The 20,575-nt window shown below is 44.0% G+C and overlaps 1 protein-coding gene and 1 long non-coding RNA gene across 6 annotated transcripts in view; one reads left to right on the forward strand and one right to left on the reverse strand.

Moving 5' to 3' along the window:
• Positions 1–6,086: 6,086 nt before the first annotated feature.
• LOC136361655 (uncharacterized) lies at positions 6,087–6,550 on the reverse strand. Its single transcript, XR_010743672.1, has 2 exons — positions 6,424–6,550; positions 6,087–6,254 (listed from the first exon to the last, which is right to left on the reverse strand). It is a non-coding gene; the product is annotated as an uncharacterized lncRNA (long non-coding RNA).
• A 1,500-nt stretch (positions 6,551–8,050) lies between these two features.
• Positions 8,051–20,575, forward strand: part of KAT2B (lysine acetyltransferase 2B) — a 39,840-nt gene continuing 27,315 nt past the window's right edge. For 4 of the 5 annotated variants that reach the window (XR_010743675.1, XM_066319744.1, XM_066319754.1 and 1 more), the window contains exons 1-2: positions 8,051–8,502; positions 16,834–16,960. Coding sequence is in view for 4 of the 5 variants with exons in the window: in XM_066319744.1 (XP_066175841.1) it covers positions 8,281–8,502; positions 16,834–16,960 (349 nt within the window). In the remaining variant the exon portion in view is untranslated. The remainder of the gene's footprint in view (positions 8,503–16,833; positions 16,961–20,575) is intronic. The other variant, XM_066319734.1, reaches the window with a different exon arrangement.

A 20,575-nucleotide genomic window follows, 5' to 3' on the forward strand; every position in this document is an offset into this window, starting at 1 on the left:
GATAAAATTTCATTAACCTCCTCCAGCTCAAATTAATCCTAATGCATCTTAATGAATCAAGTGCCTCTGATCAGCTGAGGTAGATCGATTACAACCTATCTTCTGTAAAAGGTGATTGTATTAAGCAGAACCACTTAAAAACCTTGTGACAGTGTAGTATAGCTTATCCTTGCAGAGGTGGCTTGCAGCTGGCTTCAACTCTCAATCTGCTGTAGGGCAAATTTATAGGAAAGTCTGTCTCTCTACAAGAGGTGAACACCAGACTCCTCTGAAAACACTGCACCACTTCAGCAGGGCAAGGTGAGGAGGTACATGGATAAAACTGCTTGTGCAGATCCCTTTCCCTTTATTTTGCATAATCTGAATTTCAGACTGAGAGATGGCACAAGACTTTTCACTGCTGTCATTATAACCATGCATTCAGGCCTGAGAAAAATTTGGATTAATGTATACAGAACACCTGGTAAGCTATTTTTGTCAGTATTTTAAATATGAAACCATTTTATATTTAGTGTATATAAAAGCCCCTTGGATTAGAGACAGGAAATTGAAAACTTTAGTTAATGTTAGTAAAATGTTAGTTTCATCTCAGCAAACTGAATTCTTAACACTCACATACATTTTACATGGGTTTGTATCTCCATAAGTGGCTGTAAGTGCTAACAAATCACATTTTCAAAGCACCAAAACAGCCCCAGTTAATTACAATGTGTAAATAACCAGGATAATATACATAATAATTCATGTAGCAAGATAGGCTACAACTCTTTAGTTGCAATAACTTTGCTTATAATTATTAAAAGGGCAGCCCTGCTTATGGTATGCATAAATTGCTTATGTTAATAGCTAAAAACCTTGTCAAAATAAAAATTAAAAAAAATTAAAAAGAAACATTTGCTTTGCTGATCTCTTATGAAGTAAAAAGATTAATCTGTGTTTCCTTCTCTGTTTGCATTTCTCTCATCAGAAACAGCTACAGACTGGGAGGTTTTTTGCTGTCAGGTTAAAGGATAACAGTGAGATACTGGCAGCACAATACACCAAACTAAAACACTCCTAGCCTCATAGTGAAAGATAAAATACGGCTTTCTAGCTCACTGCAGTTTCCCTGTGCCTATTTAGGGAGCCAAAACCCAACACAGTTTAATGTTCTGAGATGAAAATAGAAGCAGATAAAAAGAAATTAGATGTAGAAGAATGGGGAGTGAACCACAGTTTGAGATTGTACATGTTTTCAAGGGCAAAAAAAAAATCGTATTTACTGTATGTGTCATAACAAAGAGCCTCCTGGTCAGTGCTTAGTGTGCCATACACTGGTCTGTCTAAAAGGGACAGAACTGAGGCAGAGCATAAGGCTCGTATGGCAGATGATGCCATTGTCTCAGTAAATCTCATATTTCTGGAAAACCTTTTTAGCTATGACACTTGGAGCTGCTTGCTGTTAATAAGGTAAGGCAAGATTAGGTAAGATTATTTTCTGTTTCTGCAGTTTGGCATTACAATAATCATTTTTTAATTATCCAAAGATGGAAGATGTTCCTGATCTTTGAGGATCGAGGATCTGATTTGTATCCAAAGAGACAAGTCCCATATGCATTTATCTCCCTTTGACACATGTTGTTCCTATCTCTACCCAGAGAGTGCTTCTTCCTCACTTCCCTTTGACACAGTGAGAACTTAACTTGCACAATCTCCAGGCCTGAACTCCTTCCTCTGTGAGATTTGGGGGTTGTATTGTTTGCTACATACTTGTGGTCTTAGAAAATGGTGACTGTTATTGATGCTGAAACCAGTGCTGGAAAGATGCCTGCCTGCCTGCATGTGGGTGACAGAAAGAGGCAGAGAAGGGCTGTGTGATATAAAATGGAGGTCATGGTCTCTCTGAGTTTCTCATCAAAATATTATCAACTAATACATATAAACAGGCCTCACTGCTGCAAATTCTTGCTGAATGAGAACCAACTTCCTTGCCTGTCTTTTCCTTCTTCCCTGATTTACTTATTGCTCATGCTTCAGTCACTGCTTCCCTCTCAGTCCTCTCTTTCCCACGTGCCTGTGACACCAGGACATGGCTTCATTGCCTCCACACGTTGAGCACAGTTCCCATCCTGGCTGACCTCCCTCCTCCCTGCCTGTCACACAGTTTGGCAGCAGCAACTCCCCTGGAACACTGTGACTGCATCACACCCACATACAGCAGCCATGACAGAGGCTCTTGGCATGTCCAGGACTGTCTGCCCCTGAGCTGCAGGGTGTCTGATGCCACCAGCTTGTGCCAAGGAGCCACCCTGGGTGGCCAGTGAGTGTTAGCATTTGTCTGGTGCAGTGTTACTGTGCTGTGCAGCTCATGTCCCACAGCACACTCAGAGACAGCCTCTGCTGGGGGGGTGCTGCCTTAGCTGGTTCCCAGCTTCCCAGCTTGGCCAAAGCATCAAAGAGCAAATATCTTGTGTGAAAACCCTTACAAAGCCTTCCTCAAACTCATATAAGACCTCTGTAAAAGTATTCACCTGAGGAAACAACTCGTTTGCTAACCTAGGAGCCACGTCCTATACCTTCCATAAGTCAGAGCTGGCCCTCTCATTCTCTAAAACTAGCCACAGAAGGAACAGTGCAGAAGGAGCAAGACATCTCCCACGTGAGTCAACTTAGGTGTGCATATTTAGCCTACTTACTGCATCCCCAGAAGCAATGATGCAGCTTCAAGAAAGTCTAGTTATGAAAGGTGTGGGAAGAGATAAAGGCAAACTTGGTGAGTCACAGGAGCATGCCAGGGGCAGAGCCTTCATTCAGGACTTAGGAGCACTCCTACCTGTACACCTGATAATAGGTAAGAAAGAAGGAAGTGATTAATAATTAAAATAATTATAGAATAAATTAAGATAATTAGTCTCCTTATTTATCTTCTAAAGTGTTGTCCAAAACTGGAATCCCAGGATTCCAGGCCCTCTGGTTTTGTGCCACCCTATAAAAAAAGACTCCCTGTCATTAGGTCTTCTTGGGCAAGAGTTACAATTTGTGACCCTGTCCACTTGTGCAGAGGTGCAGCTCCTCAGCTGGGAAGAAGCATCAAACTGGGAAATGGGAGTAGTGAAACAATGACAAAACCAGCTCTTTCTACACTCCAGGTATTTTGCAGGTCTTCCTTGTAGATGGGTCAATCTCAGCAAGGCAGAAGTAGCAGTTTGCTACTTGCCCCCTCAGGGCCCGTGTGAGGCAGTGAGGCTTCAAAACATTGAGTGGGGATGATGAGCCTGCTGACTTTGGCACAGGAGGAGAGGAATGTGAGGGTTTGGGGATCCATAAAGAAAGCTGTGCCAGAAGGTAGAAGTTGGGTGGTGATAACATGATTGTGCCTTCTGCACTCCCGGTGACATCCTGCCTCCCTCACCCCACAAATCCCCATCTGGCATTGGTGCTGTACTCCTGGGATTCCTCTGCTTTTTTTCAGCTGTACACAGCACTATTACAGTTGGTCCAAATGGAAGTTTTTAGCTGATTTAGTTTCTGCTGTTTGGACAAGTGGTTAGCAGTGGTGCCTGCAGGTGTGTCTCCACTCCCTGAAAAATCTAGGATTTCCTGGTGGTCACCCAAACAGACATGTGGAAGGCCCATGACTGGGTTTGCACAGTCAGACATGCTTAGGCCACTGTAACATCATCTCATGTAAACATTAGGGGTTTTCTATGCAGAGTTTTATTATCTAAGTCAGTGTTGTATCAAGGGTGCTGGCTGACACCCACGCCTTGTGGGTAGGTAGGAGAAAGGAGGCCCTTCCTCTCCATCCCTGCCAGCAACGCCTGTGCCAGCCTCCCAGGGGTATTTCAGGCTTCCACAACTCAATGACTTGCCCTACATGGCACAAGCAGTCAAACTGCACCAAGTGCAGTCCCAGATTGCAGGGAGGGTTGCAGGGATCTCTGCCATGAACTAAGGAATAGAAAGAACAGAAAAATACATTAGAGAAAAGAATGAACAAAAAATTGTGGGCAGTCAAAAAGAAGGTAAGGGAAAAATAAATAATACATCCCAAGTTTGGATGAAGAAATACAGTGCTCCCACTATCACAAAATAACACAGTATAAGCCTATGCAGTGACTGCTGATTGCTAAATAACTTCGAAAAACATCTTCTAGACTTCACACACAGAGGTCAAATTGTGTAAACGCAGGAATGACTCCGGCTTTTTGTTTTCTCACTTGGTTTGGGTTAAATCAAAAGTCTGACTGCAGTAAAAAATATCATCCTCTGGTTAAGAATAATATAAAAACTGGTAAATGGTCCATCACTAACAAGAAATCTGTGTGACTGGAGCAGCCATGGGTGCAGCAATGACATTTTTTCCATTTATTTTTTCTGCATTCTTTCCTTTAGAAACTGGGTAATTGGGTGTGAGGTTTCCTACCTGAGCAAAAACCTGATGGGAAGGTCTGCCATCTGTGTTGTTAGTCACATGTAAGCACTTTGGGAAGCTGACGAGATGCTAGAGACAGCCTAATGAGCAAAACTTTTGTATTGCTAATACTTCCAGTGATTCATAAAATATTGCTAGCACCCCTGAATGCATGGTGGCCAAGAGGGAGGCCACTCCACCCACAAGGAATGCACAAATGAAAGGACACAATAGAATTTTATACACAGAGAAGTTCCCTGGAAGAGCAAGAGCTACATTTTTCCTATTTGAATTGAATGGCAAGAATAAAAACAGGTGGGAGCCCTGGAAGAAAATCTCACTTGAACAAAAGGAGGGAGACAGGGCTGGGTTGGGCATGCTGGATCTGACTGTGTTGTGAGACAGGGATGAGGGTAAGGAGTAGACTCCCAGAGCTCAGCTGCAGGGTAGGTGGTCCCTGTCAGAGCATTTAGCATTAAGCTGCTATTAACTGAGTCATTCTTTAATTTATAGGAACAAGAGAGGCCCCAAAATCCCCAAATGACACCTAGGTAATAACCAGGAGTCTGGCACACCTTAAACTGTATTTTGATTTCCTCTTTTGCGACTCAAGAATGCAGCTGCCTCCTTTCTGGAATAATAGTAACACACATGCTCTCGCATTTAAGCCTGTCAGGTGTTCACAGTGAATTCATGCAGGAGCAACAAATGCGAAATGCATGTCTGACCTGCTCTGAGCAGGCACCTCCTCAGGGCTATCAGCAGTCTGAAACCCACATGAACTGGCACTTGTAGCTCCTGGCTTCCCTCATCTGATGCAGATGAGTAGCCCTCCTGAAGTCACTTGGCTATTCACCAGAGCTTGTGAGCCAAGCAGCACAGGCAGGATCATCTGCTCCCACCTTGCTTCCTCAACTCGGGTTTCGGAGTCAGCTCGACTTGTGCAAACCCTCTGACACGCCCCAAAGGGCAGAAACTGAAATATGTGGTGACGGTTTTTCAGACGATACTGTGAGTTTGAATCTAATTTAATATCTTCATGTTTAATGATGAAAAACAAGCAACAGAGGGGTTACATGGTGCTCAGATTTATGCATGAATTATAATTAGAAAATCAGTATGTACTGTACTTGTGAATCCAGCCACCAGAAGAAAACAGCTTGGATACACGCAACCAACAATGACATGTATCCACTTGTATGTCAAAGCACAGGGGATTTAGTTTTGGTTTGTCTTTTTGCTCCATAGTCTTGCTAAAATTTTGAATGTAATATTTTACTTTTCCCTAGAGCATTTTAGGACAAAGTAAAGCTTTTTTTGTTTTGTTTTTAACAACATGTTTGCACAAAGTTTGAATATGAGCGAGATCAGGCTTAATGTTAAAACAAAAAAACAAACAAACAAACAAACAAAAAACAAAAAGGAGAAAGTCTTACCTATTCACAGTTAGAATGGTTTCTCTCTAAGCTGCTTCTAGCAGGCAACAGTTCTGCAAGTGTAGTGAAATTAGTGTTTATAAATGTTACTATAGTAACTGTATCTGTAGCCACAAGCTGGTAGACTTAACGTTTCTGGTTATCTGGTGAGTGTTAAGGTATAATGGAAAAAAAAAAAGAGACACAGTATTGTAAGACAGCCATGCTCTTGAGGATTCAAGAAGGAACTGCAGTAAAATTATTTGCTTCCTGACAACTTTCATCTTTGATTTTACTTTAATGGAAGTAGTAACTTTTCAGGCTTTTAAGGATCCTAAAGAATGAGGTTATTCACCTGGGCTGTGATCCTGTGAGCACTCACCTATGCAGCTTCAGACATAAATGCCCACCGAGTGGCCTGAATGCACATCGGTGGAGTTATTCATCTGTGTGAAAGCAGTATTTTCATTATCCAAACTGTAATTCATTACATGCAAGTGTGCAAGCATAATCCTGGGTTAAATATCATTATCTACCTGCTTAAAGGAGAACCTGATGATTGGAAAAAAAAAAAAAAAGGGGAAAACATACTGGCGGATGTAAAGGTACTATCACCTCCCAAGAAATCTAAGAGTCTAGGTTCAGGAGGGGATATTATATTAAGTGGTCCATTACAGCCAGCGTGTTGTTCCAGATGTGCTCTTTGCTTGTAACATTTGCTGCCCAGGAGGAGTCGTGGGAAAGCTGAAAGTGAAACTAAGCAAGAACAGTTTCATTTTCAAGTCCGAAAGCAGAAATCCAACCGGCATAAAGAAAATGCAAGCAAAGAGCTTCTGTGGGGCTGCTAACATACAGCCACTATTTGCTATTTTAAAACGTGATTCGGACACTTAAAACAAAAAATTTAAAAATAAAGGACGAAGATAATGCTCTCCTGAATTCCAGAGAAACTGGACTTTTATATCACGGTCAATTTCCTGTTAATCTTGAGGCTGCTACCGCCAAGGGCAGCAGCTCCTCCACCTTAACCAGTCCGTCTTAAAGCGCCGGGGATGGCAGCAGCCATCTTACAGGTCGCTGTCACAGCTGCTGGGAAGCCCGAAGCCAGCCCCGGCCTCGGCCGCGCACTCCCCGGGGTACCCCGGCTCCGGCGGGGCCGCGGCACAGGACGGGGAGCAGCTCTGACCCCCGCCCCCATCAACACCCTGTCGACTCTGAAATCTCAGCAAAATAAAAATATAAACGAGTAAATAGAGAAAAACAACAGATCCCCTTGTTTCATGAAACATCTCATTTTATTCCGTTCTGCTTTCCTATCCTTTCGTGAATATGCCAACTCGCCGTATAAACACCATGCTTGAAAAATACCCCCAGGAGCTGCGGAGAGAAGAAGGACACCGCAGAGTTTTGTAACCCACGCTTCCCCCAAATATTACTTCGCACAATCCTAGAGTTATTTTTGCTTTCCGCATGCAAGGTGCCAAGGCCCTGTGCCTGCAAGAGCTCTCTCGGCGCTGAGACTTCCCTCCAAACTCATACAGCTACTTTGAGAGTTTAGCTTTACACATCAAAGAACCGTAAATCCCACGCAAACGCCCAGCCTCAATCGCAACCCTTCAAACCGTGGTGCCGTAGTACAGAATTGCCATTTGTGGTTTCTCACGGCTCAACCACGGTTTTACATACGTGCAACGGAGCAGAGCCGCCTCACACCCGGTGCACTTGCTGCTGTGCATGGAGCGCGCTCTCTGAGGCAGGACCATTTGCTTAATTTAACTTTCAATTAAAGGGTAATCCCTTTAAGGTATAAACTGAACTGCTCTTGTTTCTGGACGCAACAAAAAACCCAAGCCCCAGAACCATGACAGGAGCAGAGAGTTTTTGAATTGGCCGGTATTTCAAACTGACCCGTACTTTCACATTCAATTAGAAATCATTTGGGGGAAAAGACTGGACCCTTCAAAGGCGGCCGCAGAGTACACAGTGTGGGAAGGCAATGGTTAAACCAAACAAAGTAGCGGCACTCCGAGGGGCCACAGCGGCTGCGGCAGCACCGCGGGCTCGCAGGGGCTCGGGATCGTTCGCCACCGCCAACGAGCGATGCCGCCTCTTTCTAGGGCAACTTTCCGCGCAGCCTCGCGGAGGGCCGGGATGGCTCCATAGCGGCTCCGCACGCAGCGGGCGCCGCCGCCGCCGCCCTTCCCGCGGGGGCGCCGCCCGCCCCGCGCAGCCCCCGCGCAGGGAGGCGGGCGCCGGGCGCGCCCTTGCGGTGCGCAGCGGCGGGAGGCGGGTGCCGGCCCCCCACCCCCGCCGGCGGGGCAGGAGCCGCCCGCCAAGCGGCGGGTCCCTCCTCCCGCCCCCCCCGGGGAGCAGCCGGCGGCGGCGGAGCGGCGAAGGGGAGGGTCTAAGGCCGGGCGCACCGCGCCGCGCCGGCTGGCCGGACGGACGGGCGGCTGCCGCCGCGCCGCGGGCATGGCGGAGCCTGGCGGCGGCGGGGCCGGGGCGGCGGGCGGCGGCGGGCCGCAGCAGGGCTCCCCGGCCGCCGCGGGGGTGGCCGCCGGGGGGCCGGTCCGCAGCGCCGCCGAGAGCCCCGGGGGGCCCGGCTCGGCGCGCACCGCGGGAAAGAAGGCGCAGCTGCGCGCCGCGCCGCGGGCCAAGAAGCTGGAGAAGCTGGGCGTCTACTCCGCCTGCAAGGTACCCGGGCGGACGGCCGCGGCAGCCCCCCCGCCCACGGAGGGTGGGGATTGATGGGAGGGGACGGAGGAAGAGAGGGAGGCGGTGGGGAAGGGCCGTACCCTGCCCTGCCCTGCCCTGCCGGGCGCGGGGGCGGCTCGGCTGCCGCCCGGCGCTGTCCGCGGAAGTGGTGGCTACGGCGGTGCCGGTGGATCCTGCTTCCCCCCGAGCGTTCTGGCCGGTGGCCGCAAAAATTAAACCCGCGCGCATCGAATACGGGACGGCGCGGGCAGCGCCGCCTCCCTCCCGCCCGGGGTGCTGCCCGTCCCGGCGCCGCCGCTTCCGCTGCCCGCCGCTCCGTCAGTGCCTCCGCGGGAGGCGGCGGCTGCGGGGCGGCTCCCGGTGCCGGCGGTGAGCGCCGGGTTGGCAGCGCTGCTGCAGCACTCCCCGCGTAAACATCCCGGGGGGAGCGGGGCACCCCTCTGCTCTGCCCGGAGGTCGGGGGCTGCTCCTGCCCGGCCGGGGCCGGTGGCCTCCCTGCACGGAGCTGTTGACATCGCTGAAGCCGCTGCTCCGAGCCGGAGCTGCCACCGTCGCCAGCAGCTCTGGCAGAGGAGGGAAGGGGCGCGGCCTCCGCGCTTGGGAAAGTTGTGTCCCGGCGGTCACGTACCGCCGGGCCGGTGTCCGGTGTGTGGTGCCCGAGCGGACGGAGAGGTCCCCTGTCCGCCTGTACTCTGCCCCAGCGGGGCTCTCTGCTCCGTGTCTGCTCGGCGATCGCATTCAGGAGTGCTGCTCCTGGTTTCCCATCACGATCGGTTTCTGTCCACCTGCAATTTTCTTCTTGGTGGGAGAAGTAGGACTCGCCTGTTTATTGTAGACAGAGGGAGCTCGGTCAGAGCTGTCGCTCTCGCCTTCAGAGCTCTGGGCATTGTCGCTTGCGCTCAGAGCACGGGCCGCTGGCTGCGCTGCTGCTGTCAGGGCAATTTCTGGATGCACAGCGGGACTGACATGTTTGCATTGGCAGTGCTGATGTCAGATCCTCTAGTAATGATTTCAGCTTTGAGAGTAGCTGTTTGTGAAAAAAGTGCATCCTATTTTCTCCATTCTCCTACTTCGGCAGATGTTAAGTGAAAGGCCAAGCTAACAAACAAGACGAAGCAGCACTGTATGGCTCTGTAGTCCTGTCTGGCGGTGCGAGGAGATTTAGCTGGATGCTGAAGGCATGGCGCAATGCTGCCATGGGAGGGCAAATTACGGAAGCCACACATTGCAATGGCTTAGCTGTTTCCACATGTGCAGGCACCTACACTTCAGCTTTGGCGCATCCATGGGATGGTGTGAGATTACACCGGTGCCAATAAGGTTAAAGAGCAGCTGGTGTACTTGAACTTTGCAGCACTAACTCTGGGCAGAGTGATATGGTTTGAAGCTTTCCCTTTGCACCCCTATATTTTAATGTTACCAAAAGGCTTGCTAATAAATGAAGCTGGTTGTGAAATAGGTACATTTTTCATGGGCTGTTAGGGGAATATGTGTATGTTTGCTTTTTTTCTTCCCTGGTAGGCGTTCTTGTTTGTTTGTTTGGTGGTTGGGTTTTTGTTGGGTTTTGTTTTGTTTGTTTGTTTTCCCTCTGATGCAGCTCCAGATGATGTTTTTTGGGATGAAAGCCTTTTCCTGTAGTGCTCTGCCCTGTAGAGGTTGCTGAAACCCTTTGCTCTTTTGGGGGCTCAGCAGCCTCTCTCTTGCAGGTGCTTTGTGGTGAGGGGAATGAGGGAGGCGAGGAGGGCATGCTGTATCCTGCTGTCAGCTCCTCTCTCGCTCTTGCTGGACTCTGGTGGTGGGGTACAGAGCAGGAACAGCTCCTATTGTCAGTGCTCTGCTGGGTGTCCTTGCTGGTCCTCTTGTCTGTGATGAGTCTTGGATGCATGTCCATGAATACCATGGATTCCTTTGCTACTGCAGAGATGGATGGAGCAGGACCCATGGTCGGGGGTCTTCCTCCTGCCAGGGTGTAGGCACAGTTCCAGCACTAAACACTGCACTATGTTCAGATTAAAACTGCTGTTAGACTTCTCTACAGTAGTTCAGTGGCAGGCAGCTTGCTTTCAGATCCCATAACAGAAGCAAGGGAGAGAACTGGAAGCTCCTTGTAAGCTTCTCCTGTCAGATAAGGTGGGAAGGATGATGCAGGGTGGAAGAATGTTTTATTTTTTCTTCCTGAATACCTGGCAGGTGCTCTAGAAGGACACTTCTTGGCTTGTAACATTAGTGGTTTGCTGGAAACTGTAGCCTGGAGAAGCTGGTTTGCCAACTGTAGCAGTGCAGTTTGTAACTTTGAACTTTTTCTTTGGGTTGCAGCTTCTCTTCCATTGATTTTGCATTTGTGTGCATGTGTGCAAAAGAGTGAGAGAAGGCAAACACTTGCGCTGTCTTCGAAGGGGACATCTGTTTTCATTCAAGTAGTGGCTATACATGGATCTTGTGTAAATCTACATAGAGCTGTACAAGTTGGAGTGCTACAATATGTAATGGCATCCTTAACGTCAATCACCTTCTCCCACATAAGTTTCATTGCAAAAATTCAGCGTGTAGAATTTATTAGGAGCTTAACCTCAGAGATGTTTGGAGTAACAGCCAGGGATCATCTGTCTGCTAGGGATGGAGAGTTACAACACAAGAAGGTGCAGAGGTCAGTGCAGAGGGGGATTCTCACACTGGTGACAACAGAAATGCCAAGCAGAGGAGACCAAAAGGCACTTCTCTGGGGCAGGGTGCTTGGTCCCCAAGAGGAACCTCCTGGTCCTTCTTTACCCATCCCTTTTTGTCATGGGTATCATGGACAAAGACTGCTGGTAAATACATATTTGGTGTGCACATATCCTCAGCAGAATGAGCCTGAAGTTGAGGGAGCTGAGACTAGACAAATGTGGGTTTTTTCCTGATAAAAGAACTGGACAGGAGAGTTGTAGCTGTTGAACTGCTCCACATGAGAAAAGTCTGAGTGGAAGGCATAGAACAGGCTCTTCTGAGTAAAAAAACCTTTTTAAAAGCCCAAGTCTGAAGGAGGAGGGTGGCATTCTCAACAAGATATATAATAGGAGTTGGTACAGTTTTCATGACTTTTGGGAGTACACAGTAGTGCTGTGTGCTGTGAGAGGTTTTGTATTTGGCACTTGCTGTATCAGTGTGTGTATGAATGGCTGCATACATGGTTTTGGTTTTGTCCACTGTGAAATTGAGCATTAGGCATGCGAGCTTGCCGCACTTTATATAAAAGCAGCACTGTGTGACTTACACACATAAATATATTTAATGAAGATGTAGGAGGAAGTCTCCTTTGCTTTTTCCCCCCCTATTGGTTTACAGTATGTGAAAATACCACTCTCTCTCCCAGTCACACTAGGAGCTTTTTTTTTGTAAATAAGGTGAAATATGTACTATTTTAGTACACTAAGTTTTCTGTAAACTTGTTTATTTTTCATTATATGTGTCTTACAGTAATGCCTGGGCGTTTACAGATATAATTAGAACCTAGTAGCCTAAAGCACTTGCACAAGGAATAATACCTCCTTGAAGAAAAGCTTTTTGCTTTAGAAAAGTAAAGTAGACAGAGTGAGAAGGGTTGTGATGAGATGACTTGGCCAAGGCCCTGAAGCAGGTGAGCAATGGCCAGATGTGGAAGTAAAATCCAAGCCCCAGGCTTCAGACCAGCTGCTGATCCTTTCTTGAAGCACTTCTTCCCACTTCTCATTCTCCCACACATTAAAAAAAAATTAGTTTATAAGGTAAACTTGTACCATCTTTTTCATAATAAAATATTTTCTTTCTTGATTTTTATAAGGCAGATTAAGATGAGGCCAATTTGGCCATGTCACTGCTGGACTCTCTGTAGTGGCAGTGCAGCTCCTTGAAGTTCAACTTGAAATGTATTGGAATTGTTTTCTGCAGAAGTTAGAGGAGACAGAGAAAACATCTAAAGCTTTCTTATCACTTTCATTGTGGGGGAAATCTGTTTTATAATGTCTTACAGGCCCAGTTAAAGCATCTTCCTTTAAATAGGAAATATACCATTAACTTTACAAGGTAGGAACTGGGTGCTTATTAATAAAAGCTTTATATAGTAGCCTACTTCTCTTCTGTAAGTGAAACTGGAAAGTATAGGGAATAAAATAATTGGATCAATCAATAAATAAAGAACATGCTTTTTGAGCTGCCCATTAAACTGCTTATTTTGTATTGATAAGTGGGTCAGCTAATTTCCTGATACATATGAGTGGCTCTTTGAGTAGTGTCCAGCTGTCTGGTCCTTGGGTACTGGAGATATGAGCAGGAAAAATATATGATTTAAGTTCAGCCATGTATTTATTATTGTTTATGTGATACTCTTTGATAAAGTCGTCATTTTGAGCTTGCTGATGGCAGGAAAAAGCTTGTAGGGTATTTTACACAGCTTTTGTTTGGAGGAAGAAGATGTTTTCTAGAGTGATTACGCTTGCTGGAAATGGAGAAGATCTGTAATGTCCTGTGTATAATCAGTTGAGCCTGCTTTGCATCTCAATTACCAAATAGGGTAACCTGTATGATTTTAAGCTGCAAAGAAAAATCCCACACAGCAGCTATTTGAAACTCAAATTTAGAACTGTTGGGGTCTTTTACCTTGTAATTAAGTTAGCTTGAATTTTGCACATTCTGAGGCTTATTTCACTATCCAAAAGCAGGAGGGGTATTTTAGTCCATAGGTTATTGTAACATTCTTCATTTATTCTTTATTATTTGGACAGCTGAAACTCACCTAAAAGGGGCTGAGATATGTGCAATATTGTAACTTTCAGACATTCCCTTTTTAAGTAAAATACTGACAATTTGCTTTAAAATGTGCTGTATTTTTTCACTGTCCATATTTGACCTCTCAGTGTACTCAGTATTCTAAAGGAAACTATAACTTTAATTTGCCTAGAGTTATAGTTTTCACTGCCCAGAGCCACTGGATAGTTTGATTTCTCCCATTGTAACTCTACACCAAACATGGAAGGAGTTAAAAAGAAAACTGAAATTGTGTTGTGCAATGCAAAATGCACATAATTTCTGCAATTTTTTTTGCCTTGTTTTGTGGTTCTTTTTGGTGGGATATTTTTTTTTTTGGGGGGGGGGGGTGTGGGGAGGGGGCAGGAAACAGCATGTAGTTATGTTTTACTTTATTGCATTCCTCCAATATTATTAAAAAACACCAGTGAAAATGTGGTGTTCATGATCCCTGGGCCTGCAAAGGTGACAGTCATTACTTTGCCCTAATGACAGTCATTAGGGCAGAAGTCCCTATCATTCTACAATGGATTTATCAAAGCTCTGCAGATGTCCCAGAAAACAAGGCTTCAAGGATTGGATGTGCTAGTTCAAATATTTTTCCTTCCTTCCCTCAAAACTGTTTTGATCTTAATTTAAGTTTTTGCAGAGGTGAAGTCATACTTTTATTTTCTAATGAAAAGCAGATGAGTGACATTTAAAAAGAAGGAAGAAAGGAAAAAGCCAAAGATAGTCAAAGAAAAGATTGAATGAGCAAAATTCTGTGGAAGATTTAAAACAACTCAGCAATTTAAGCCACTGAGGAATGCACATTGCATATTCACTGCAAAATACTTGCACTGTCAACATCTACTATGAAAGCTGAGTTTTAAAGAGGGCCTTTTTAGGTTCTGTTTCACCTTGATTAACAGAACAGTTATGCTGATTCTGGTGTTTTCTAGAGATTAACTGAAAAAACTCACCCTAGTGGTTGGTTGGTTAAGGTCTGTAGAATGTTTCGAACAATACCAATTAACAGCTGTTGCAAAAATATCTGGTGAGGGCATACCAGCAAGAGCAGAAAAAATTTGCTGTTGAACATGCTGGTTTTATTCTTCTGTGGGTGGGTTGATACTTATTTTTGTCAGTTTAACTGAGCTGTTATCACGATTCATACATCTGTTTGCATCTTTGCTGTTAATTATGGGATGATGCTAAAGTTTACATAGTTACTCACTGTTTATAGCTTTTTGGCTTGATAGTAAACACTGTTTGGTGAGCTTCTGTGACATACTGCTTCCACTCAGAGAAAAAAAATCTCAAAAAGCTTGTGCCTATTTTTAGGAGGAAGTTCTGGATATGCTTCATTGTGGCATGATTTAAAGCAATAAATAATAAGCATGGTGATATGTCAGTAATTTACAGTGTTGAACATTTGTCCAGACAGCTGCATGGGAAGGGTCAAATCTTACTTCCCTAAAATAATATTCAATCCTTTTTTTGTTTGTCAGCTCCTTCCTTGTCTTTTGCATTTTCTTTGTCAGTAATCTAATTTTTAGACTTTTTTCTTTTTTTATTAACAGTTTCTCTGTCCTCATATTAAATGCAAAAACTTTCATGCCAACATTGCCTTTCTGACCAAACAAATGTATATAGTTTATTTGGCATCGGGCTTGCATTGGGAAGCTAATTGAAAATTAGAGGTTTTGTGTCATCTCCCAGATGTCCAGAGCCCTTGCAGCTGGGCAATGTGTGGTTTGCAGGTATCCCTCAGCCACTGATCTCTCATGTTCATTTAGCTTTGAGGGCTGGTAGGGCTGGATGACAAACACAACTGGCTCGATGCCTGTGAATTATAAAATTACACTGGGCTGCCTTCAGTTCTCTGCCAGTCATATTACTCACCGAAAACACGATAGAAAAAGAGCATAAACTTCACCATAAATCTTTTCAGATTGCATTTTATGAGACTTAGGAAAAAAAATTGTTTTAATCTTCCTCCCATTTCATCCTGAAGCCTCACTGATTTTGCTGTATAAATGCATGGGTTGGCAGGCAGTCTGCACCCACTCAGTGAGTTTGGAGAGCCAGGAGGTTCAGGCCATGCGGGCTGTCCCATTTTCAAGGGAAATATGTGGAAGTGGTTTTGCTGGGCACTTGCAGGTGGATTTCTGAGTCATCCTGGTGCCTACAGAAAATGCTACTCGCAGCCCTCGGTGCCTGCCAGACCGCCCCGGGCCAGGCAGAGGCCACGGCACCCAGGGCCAGCAGCCCAGCTGGATAAATGCTCAAGCCTCAGGGATGGTAAAAACATCATGTGGTGCTCAGCAAACTGCAGGCAGCAGTTTTCTTGGTTCTCAGGTTACTGAATATTGAAGTGAGTTTAAAAGAATAATTTACCAGCCATTTACAAAACTGTCAGTGTTAGGAGCTGTCAAGCTGTGATCCTTTCTGCTCCTCCTGGGTTCTTCTTCCTTAGGTAGGATGGGATTTGGAAACTTAAAAGGAAAATGAAATAGGTTCCTTAAATAGATCACACTAAATGTATGCAGAATCAGTTTTGAAAAATGATACATTAGTGCTGCATATATTACCATCACAATTTTTCCTACTAAGATTGTTTCAGCCATAAATATTATGCAGCAATTGGCATACTTTCCTCGCTGAGGTCTCGGCACTGCAATTTCATGAGTATCTTTTTACAACCCAGTGCACAGATATCTCTGAAGAGCAGAAAAGCAGGCTTTCTTTCCAATTAGATCTTCAAATAGGAGTACGAATGACATTAGAATAACCAAGATCTTTTGGATATGCAGAAGAAAATTCTCTCCTGTAAAGCTGCTCTTTGGGTAACTGAACTTCTGAATGATTTGAGACACGACTACCAAAGTTGCAACCTCTCCCTTCATGGTCTTTTGGCTGCATTCTCTTGGTGGTTGTTTCACACTCAGTGAGCATAAGTAAACTTTCTAGAGGAAGCAGCAGGTTGCAGTGGAAGTGTCACTGTCTTTCGCAACTGTTGCTTTTGTGGCCAAGCCTTCCTTGCCTTAAACAGCCTTCTCCAATAGTGCATTAATTGTTTGGTTATGTCAGCATTAGTTAACCCTGCCTGGGTTGTCATGGGCTTGGTTTCAGCTATGTGATTCTTTGGTGCCAGTGTAGCTGGATGAGGCGGTGACAAATGTGTTGCCTGTTAGATAACCTGTTTATGTTTAAATAATTCAATCTGTCTCTATGCCAGGATCTGTAAATGCTGATTTACTAGTAAAATATTTCAATACTTTTTTTTCAGTAGAGTGAGGTCTTTCTGTAAAGGAACTAGCCAGGGTTTGTTACGTATTCTGCTTACCAAACTGTGCTAATCTCTCTCTTCAGGATACTATTCTATTACTGATCATTTCCAGAAAATAAGGGTTAGTAATGTGGTAGATAAAAAACGCAAATGAAACAATAGCGAAACTCCCCAACTCACTTCCTCTCAGCTCCCCCCACCAAAAAAAAAAAAAAAAAAAAAATTTCAACTTGTGTTGTTTCATGGCGTTGATCGATATCCCTTTGCTTTGATTTCAGGCCGAGGAATCCTGTAAATGCAATGGCTGGAAGAACCCGAACCCTCCTCCCACGCCGCCGCGGGCCGAGCTGCAGCAGGCAGCGGTCAGCCTGGCCGAGCCCTGCCGCAGCTGCAGCCACGCGCTGGGTGAGCCTCCTCATCCTCATCCTCCTCCTGCACCCCTGGCACACAGGGATGCAATGCCAAAGCCTAGAAATGGGAGCTACGATTAGGTGTAAATGTCAATAGCTTAGATTGAAAGAAGTTTAATATTTGAAAAATACGTTTGATATGAAAATATCCTAAAATTAGTTTTTAAGAAATTCAGCTAAGGTGCAAGTTATAGCAACACCAGCATTCCAGGTTGTTAAAATGTAAAAGCATCATTAAGCTAACCCTAACAATTTTAATTCTTTGTGTTCCATATGCCTTAACCTTACACAGCTTTATCTGCAAATTGCTCTCTCCTGTAGGCTGTGTAAAGTTTCCTTACTTTAGAACAAAGTATTAAATATTCTTGAACATTGCTAAAGCACCTGCTCCTAGCTACAAAAAGAGCTTTGTCTTATGTGTCACAGAAAATAAGACTAGGGTTGTACATCTTAGGATGGTTTAAGTTACTGTGCAGACAGCTTGCATGTCTTGGAAGCAACTGCTCAAAATCCACTGTTAAGTACTGTTCTGGTTTTTGGTTTTGTTTTTCAGACTTAGAATAAATAACAATTTGTAACCCACATAGCCTGAAAAACAGTGCTGAATCACTGTATTATTGTTTTAAGAATTTATACTTATCCAAAATAAAAGGTGATGGCTGTTCCTGTATATATAAGAATCACAGAATAGTTTGAGTTGGCAGGGACCTTTTAAAGGTCATCTAGTCCAGCCCCCTACAGTCAGCAGGGGTGCTTTCTGTTAGATTGGGTTGCTCTGAGCCCCAGCCAACTTGAACTTGAATGTTTCCAGGGATGGGATATCCATCACCTCTCTAGGCAACTTGTTACAGTATTCTACCACCCTCATAATAAAAAAAACCTTTTTCTGATATTTGATCTAAATCAATCTAAAGCCACCACCCCTTGTCCTGTCACTACATGTCCTGGAAAAAGTCCCCCTTTGGCTTTCCTGCGAGCTGCCTTTTGGTCCTGGAAGGCTGCTCTAAGATCTCCCTGGAGCCTTCTCTTCTCTGGTCTGAACAACCCCACACTCAGCCTGACTCCACAGGAGAAGTGCTCTAGCCCTAAGATCACCTTCATTGCCCTCCTCTCAACTTGTTCCATCATAGATCTACATCCTTCTAAAAAAATACTGAATAAAAATTCAGCTAAAATAAAATTCAGAACTAATTGAAAAGAAGCAGTTACTATTTATTTTTTGTTGCTGCCCAAAACTTAGGACAATGACATTTAAAAAAAAGGGAAATTAAAAACCTTCACAATAGATCATTTATTATTTTACTTTTGAAAAAAAAAAATTGTACTTTGAATGGATTTTTTTCTATTTTTTTTTTCATAGGATTTATTCCTACTTCTGCTCTCCTCTTTTTTACACTCTCATTACTTATCATTTATTTCTAGGCTTTTCCGTGGATTTTTTTCCTGATATTCCAGATCTCTGTGTTTGCTTGCAGGAGGAGATTAACAATATTATCACAAAAAATTCAGTCACTTTAGCCAAGTTAGTTTCAACTTTTCATCACACAGCTTCTCTGTGCTGCTTCTGCTTGTGTAATAAGGGTGGCTTGTGTTACCCATCCCTTTCAATCCTGGCCTTTGAAGAAAGAGCTTTTTCTTGGGGTTTGTTTGTGTTGGTTTTTGTTTGTTTGTTTGTTTTTTGGGTTTTTTGGGGGAGATTGGGGTGTTTTTTTTGGTTTTTGGTTTTTTCAATTTGCAAGATGGGCCTGTCAGTTCTCTGTTCTTCAGCAGAATCTGTGGATGCTTTGTATTTTCTAGGAAAACTCAGCTCTTCTAAAAGCTGGGCGTGATTTTGGTGTATTAAAAATATTAAATCATTCTTCAGCTAGGGAACCAGGGAAAACCAGTACTGTAAAACCACCAAAAGTATTCTATCAAGAAGCTGTATTTTTATTGACTGCTCTTTTTAGAGGAGACTTCTTCTGACTGCGGCTAATGAGGAAGATATTTCATGTAAAATAACTGAAAGGAGTTGCTGTGTGCTTCCTCATACTACTGGAAAAATATGTCTTTCAGCTGTGTTTTTCAAGATAATTTTCCTATTCATCTCCTCTAAATTTGTGTGTTTCTGCTGAATACCTTTAAAACGAGATTTACCACATGGTGTGTGGGCTTCACATTAGCTGTGCTGCTTTTTCTTCTCCTCAGAAAGCCATTGAAGTAGCAATGTAGAAATTCCTATGCTGGTTAAACCTGTACCTGATGTAAAATGTAGGATTTTTTTTTTCTTTTCTAGAATTTATTTTTTTCATTCAGAGGTAATCCTACATACTATCTTGCTTGACATATCTCTTTTTGGAGGTGTGGTTTGATCTTCAAGCCAGTGCACCTTTTGGTGCATAAATCTGTTTGATTTTGTGTATTATTGTCTACTTATCCATAACTTATATTTATCCTTTTGGTACTCAGCCCCACATTTTGGCTCAATGTGGTTGTTTTAATGAATATTTTTTTTTTAATTTGGGTGATATATTTTTCAACACTGTGACTGGATTAGATGCTGGGACAATTCACTGTCCACCAGCCACAAGACAAGGTGTCAGAGACTTTTCTCCTTTCTATTTGATTGTTTCTCCTGTGTCACAGGGTGAATTTTTTAATTGGTAAACGTTGTCAGTCTTGAATCACTTTTAAAACTAGTTAATTGATGTGCTAATACACCGTATGTACATTCAGTCCCCTTTTTCCCCCATCCCTGTCTTCACTTCTTGCTATGCACCTTCACATTGCATATTTGGGTATTTCTTGGTTTTAGTGTTTTGAGATAGGCTGTGGACACACTCCTCACTGATCTGTCTTTTCACTGTTCCTAATTTGTACACTCCAGTGCTTGCTTGCTGAAGTTGCAGGTCTTCCTGTCACTGAGCCTTGTTCTTTCTCCTTGCTTTTTTGTGCATGCTCTAGCAACGTATACATGTGATATTTAAATTTATTTTCAGGCATACCAGCAATTGAAGAAGGGTGCACCAGTTGGGCAGTGCATGTGATTGGGACTGTGTAACCCTAGTCAAGAGTGATGCAGTATTTGATGTCGGTGTACTAAATATTTAATTCTAATAAAATGCTTACTAATGGCCACAGAGTTTGGGAATAGGCTGTGAACATCTGAAGAAAGATAATTTGTTGGCCTGGTGTGTAAATATTGGTGTCTCTTTGGTAAATACATGCTGGTAATACGCTTAACTTTTAGATTCACAGTAGGGGTAATAATTGTCTAGTTTAATAAAATGTTTAAACACCACTAAGTAGTCAAGGTTCAGTATTGTTATGGAAACTGCATAGAAATGGCTTCTTATGCTGATGTTTTATTCATTTGTTGAAGGCAAGGTTTCTTTGGTATGTTATCAGTTTCTAATGCAAAGCTCCTCTAGGAGGATATTTATTACTTGCAGATGATCAGGGCAAACTGCTGGGAATATTAACCCTTCATACCTGTCTTAAGGACAGAAGCTAAATAATTTTATTCCACCCGGAATACTGATTATTTATCCTCAAAGGAAGCACATGATGGCCATGTGCCTAAGATACTATATTATGAATTTTCATTTAAGTGAAAACAGTTGCTGACATA

This window comes from Sylvia atricapilla, chromosome 1 (genome assembly GCF_009819655.1).
Source record: "Sylvia atricapilla isolate bSylAtr1 chromosome 1, bSylAtr1.pri, whole genome shotgun sequence".
Classification (NCBI taxonomy): Eukaryota; Metazoa; Chordata; class Aves; order Passeriformes; family Sylviidae; genus Sylvia; species Sylvia atricapilla.